Source organism: Panthera uncia (genome assembly GCF_023721935.1).
Source record: "Panthera uncia isolate 11264 chromosome C1 unlocalized genomic scaffold, Puncia_PCG_1.0 HiC_scaffold_4, whole genome shotgun sequence".
Lineage (NCBI taxonomy): Eukaryota > Metazoa > Chordata > Mammalia > Carnivora > Felidae > Panthera > Panthera uncia.
In genome coordinates, this window is record NW_026057585.1 from 85,711,938 (window position 1) to 85,716,209 (window position 4,272).

Genomic DNA, 4,272 nt, shown 5'->3' on the forward strand with positions numbered 1-4,272 from the left:
GTTTTTTTTGTTTTTTTTTTTTATTTTTGGGACAGAGAGAGACAGAGCATGAACGGGGGAGGGGCAGAGAGAGAGGGAGACACAGAATCGGAAACAGGCTCCAGGCTCTGAGCCATCAGCCCAGAGCCTGACGCGGGGCTCGAACCCACGGACCGCGAGATCGTGACCTGGCTGAAGCCGGACGCTTAACCGACTGCGCCACCCAGGCGCCCCTAAAGTATCCATTTTCAAAAACAAATCCGAAGAATCAACAAGTATGGAAATGCTTGTTATAGAAAAATTGAGAATCACAAAAGTTTATGCATAGAAAATTAAAAATATTCATTATCCTACTTCCCAGAAATAACCATTGTTAACGTTTTGGTGCATTTCCTTCCATCCAATATTATTCTTTTCATGAAGAACTTTATATATAAATTCCCATTTCATTCCTTCCAACAACCCTGATTGAGGTGAGTGGGTTTAATTTTAAAATTAGGGAGGGGCGCCTGGCTGGCTCAGTCAGTACGGCATGTGGCTCTTGATCTTGGGGTGGTGAGTTCAAGCCCCGTGTTGGGTGTAGAGTTTATTTAATGAAAAAAAAATTTTTTTTTAAATTAGGGAAAGTAGGCACAAGAAGGTGAAGCGGTAACCTGCCCCTGACCAACACAGTTAATGCAATTTGAAGTCTAACACATCTAACCACATACACACATACACAGGCCCCTGTTTAAGCTGCTGTAAGATGCACCATGGACATTTCAGTGCTACATGTCATGTATATGTGCACTGACCCACGGTCAACCCTGCGCGTGATTCATTTCTCCAGGAAGAGTGGCAGTGTGTGCAAGGCTGGGTCCTCTCTACCTGTTTCTCTGTGCAGATAGAGTTCGTATGGAGGTTCATGGAGTTTTTGAGTTTGTGGAGGAGATGCGGCCAGTAGCTGGACAAAAAAAATTAAGGAGTCGACCCCAGCCCTGTCGTCACTAGCTTGTGCTTTTCTGCAGTAACTGCCTAAATGTAGCGACACTTCCCCTGACTGGGGTTTTGCAGAAGAGAACCAGTGGCAGGTGCTCTTCGGTTTTTGCGCAAGTCAGTGATACTTCCAAGCACATCAGAATCTATTTGGTAACAAGCCATTCCGAGTCTGTTGAAGGAGGCACACCGGTAACAGAGCTCCAGTGGTCTGGAAGTGAATGCAGCTTCTAAAGAGAAAAGCTGATAAGTTTTTCCTCGAAACAGAACTCTCTCTAGTAATCTGGGCTCTTAGTCTTAAATTCCCTATCATTCATAGATTTTCTTTTTATCGATATGGTTGCATTTTTTCATAATAAGCTAATTTTCTTTGGGTGGACTTTCAAGTTCAAGAGCCAGATTCTTTACAGTACAGCTCCTTTGTCGCGTGCACATCGCTCAAGTCCTCTTGCTACCATTAAGCAGTAAATCTTACAGGGATTCCCTTAAAGAACAGTAGTGCAAGACTCTGAACCAGCCTGGGCAGTTTTCCAAAGTAAATACAAATACCAGAAAAACAGTATGGTTTTCACCGTATTTTGAGACAGATAATTCAGGCCCTTGACTTAGGTGTTATTTAAGGAGACTTCATTTTCTGTCTCTCTTCAGTCCTCCCGATTAATCATTTCTTTTGTCATTGTACCTAATGCTAAATAAACGTCCGAGAGTCTAGCCTCTTAACACATTTTTCAGTCCCACGAAGCCGAGGTCTTGAAGCAGCTTGCTGAGAAGCGGGAGCATGAGAAAGAAGTGCTTCAGAAAGCGATCGAGGAGAACAACAACTTCAGTAAAATGGCGGAAGAAAAGCTGACCCACAAAATGGAAGCCAACAAAGAGAACCGAGAGGCACAGATGGCTGCCAAACTGGAGCGCTTGCGGGAGAAGGTTGGTGTCCCAGCCTGGCTTTGAGAGGGTCAAGAGCTTGAAGTCTGCCCCAATGAGGTGGCCTGAACTAATGGCCTCGATCTAGGTGGTTGGTGTCTTTGTCACCAGTTTCAGGCCCTGACACATTAAATGACAGGTATCTTATTTTAGAATAAGGTGGAGCAGAGCTCCCGGCTGGCTCAGTCAGTGGAGCGTGCGATTTTTCTTGCTCTCGGGGTCGTGGTTCAGGCTCCACGTTGAATGGAGAGGTGACTTAAAATATAAAATCTTTAAAAAATATATGAAAATGAAATAAGACAGACTATGCAATAATTTCCAGAATAGTTGTACATTCTGTGGAAGAGTCGTAGGAGGCTCAGTCAGTAGGTTCCCCGAGTGACCCAAGGAAGTTGGAAGATCATGTTTAGAATTCTAAGTATGCGATGTGATTCCCACTGATCTATAATACGCGCCCTGATGCTGCCGTTGGGACTCTCGGGGTGAGCGCCTTGGCAGGCTTTCGAATTAGACTGATGACGAATGCCGTTTCTTCACAGGACAAGCACATTGAAGAAGTACGGAAGAACAAAGAGTCCAAAGACCCTGCTGATGAAACTGAAGCCGACTAATTTGTTCTGAGAACTGACTTTCTCCCCTTCCCCTTCCCAAATATCCAAAGACTGTACTGGCCAGTGTCATTTTATTTTTGCCCTCCTGACAAATATTCTAGAAGCTGATGTAGGACTGTATAGGTAGACCCAGACTGTATGATGTTGTTTTAGGGGCTAAAGGGGAGAAACTGAAAGTGTTTTACTCTTTTTCTAAAGTGTTGAAGTCTTTCTAATGTAGCTATTTTTCTCGTTGCATCTTTTCTACTTCAGCACACCTGGTGTGCTGGGTTAATGGCTAGTACTGTATTGGCTCTGTGAAAACCTGTTTGTGAAAAGAGTATGTAGTGGCTTCTTTCAAACTGTTAGATGCTGAATATCTGTTCACTTTTAAATCCCAATTCTGTCCCGATCTTCCCAGATGCTACTGTACTTGAATGGTTAATAAAACTGCACAGTGCTGTTGGTGGCAGTGACTTCTTTCTCTACAGGTAATAAACCGTGACGTGTTAGAGGCCCTCCTGGTTGCTGTTTGTTCCAGACGGGGCCTCTGGCCTCCAGAAACACCCAGTGCACACATCACCGAAAGTTCTCTGCCCCAGAGTGGTCCTGCTTTGTCTTCTTCCACAATCCTCACTGTGTTTTGATGCCCCGCCCAGATCAGCTGTCCCGATGGTCTTTCAGATGTTTATTCACAAACAAGCTTATTTTTGTTCCCATGTCCCTGTTAAAAAGGCAGATTAAGGCATGGGCTTCGTGGGCTTTCTGGAGAAGGCTTCAGAGGAAATCTGGAGATCCTAGTTAGAGGTATTTGACAGTGTATTTGCTTTATGTTACCAGTGGGGTGGGGATGTGCCCTCCAGTGCTTTACTGCCGAAGAAGCCATGACTCCAAAGTGGGAATATTCGTCCAATCCTCTGCGCCCATGTAGCAACCTTCTGGGAAGAGGTTAAAGGGAGCCTTATTTTCTAGAGTAGCGTTTGATCTGGGTGGTTAAGGTTCGCAATCTACTTCATCTTGTATCCAGAGGTTATATTCACCATTGTCAGAGCTTTGCTTCTCAACTCAGGGAAAGCCTTTGGCAGCTTTCCTTGGTGCTATTTGGGAAATGGCCTTAATTGCCTAGGATTATTTGCTTCGACATCTGTATAAAAGCCCTTGGAAGCCACGCATCTGTAGTGAGAGGTGAGACAGTGCCGGTGGCCAGACTGCAGGAGGGTCTGCTGGTTGCCTCGCACGTGCTTCCTTGGCTCTGGCTTTATCAACCGGAGGCCAGTGAGTGAGCCAAGTTTATACTCAAATTGGGAAGGATTATGAGCGTTTGTGATGCCTTGAATTGGCTTCCAGATTTACTTAGACCAAGATGATCAGTTGTTCTGGGGGAAAAAAGCTGAATTTAAAGGGTTATGGCCACGCGGGGCAACACAGGAACAAGATCGAGTGGAGTTTAGTAGAACGATAGTTCAGACGATAGGACAAAGTGAGGCTTGTGCAGGGACTCAGCGTCGTTCAGCCTCAGCCTCAGCCTCTGGCAAGGAGCAGTTAGAGGTTGGCACGGGTGACCTGGTGCCTGGAGGGATCTTTTAGATGCCGGTTTTGCGTAACTGGGACATAAAGACAGTGTGAAGATAGAAATTTGTGTGGACACTCGGCGTCCTACAGATGGCAGTGAACTTCGTGTTCATATAAGACCCGTAGGGAAGGGAGCAGAGCTTAGGAAATAGCCTGAAAAGAGTCCAGATGGGCTGAGGGAGGACACCCCAGTTAGTTCCCACCAACCCCGTGGTGGCTCTGACTTAATACCACA

General features: G+C 45.6%; 1 protein-coding gene across 4 annotated transcripts in view; it reads left to right on the forward strand.

Moving 5' to 3' along the window:
- The window catches only part of STMN1 (stathmin 1), a 6,641-nt gene extending 3,711 nt beyond the window's left edge, over positions 1 to 2,930 (forward strand). For all 4 annotated transcript variants that reach the window (XM_049617748.1, XM_049617747.1, XM_049617750.1 and 1 more), the window contains exons 4-5: positions 1,687 to 1,878; positions 2,415 to 2,930. In XM_049617748.1, coding sequence (XP_049473705.1) covers positions 1,687 to 1,878; positions 2,415 to 2,486 — 264 coding nt within the window. In that variant the 3' untranslated portion in view covers positions 2,487 to 2,930. The remainder of the gene's footprint in view (positions 1 to 1,686; positions 1,879 to 2,414) is intronic.
- The last annotated feature ends 1,342 nt before the right edge of the window (positions 2,931 to 4,272 follow it).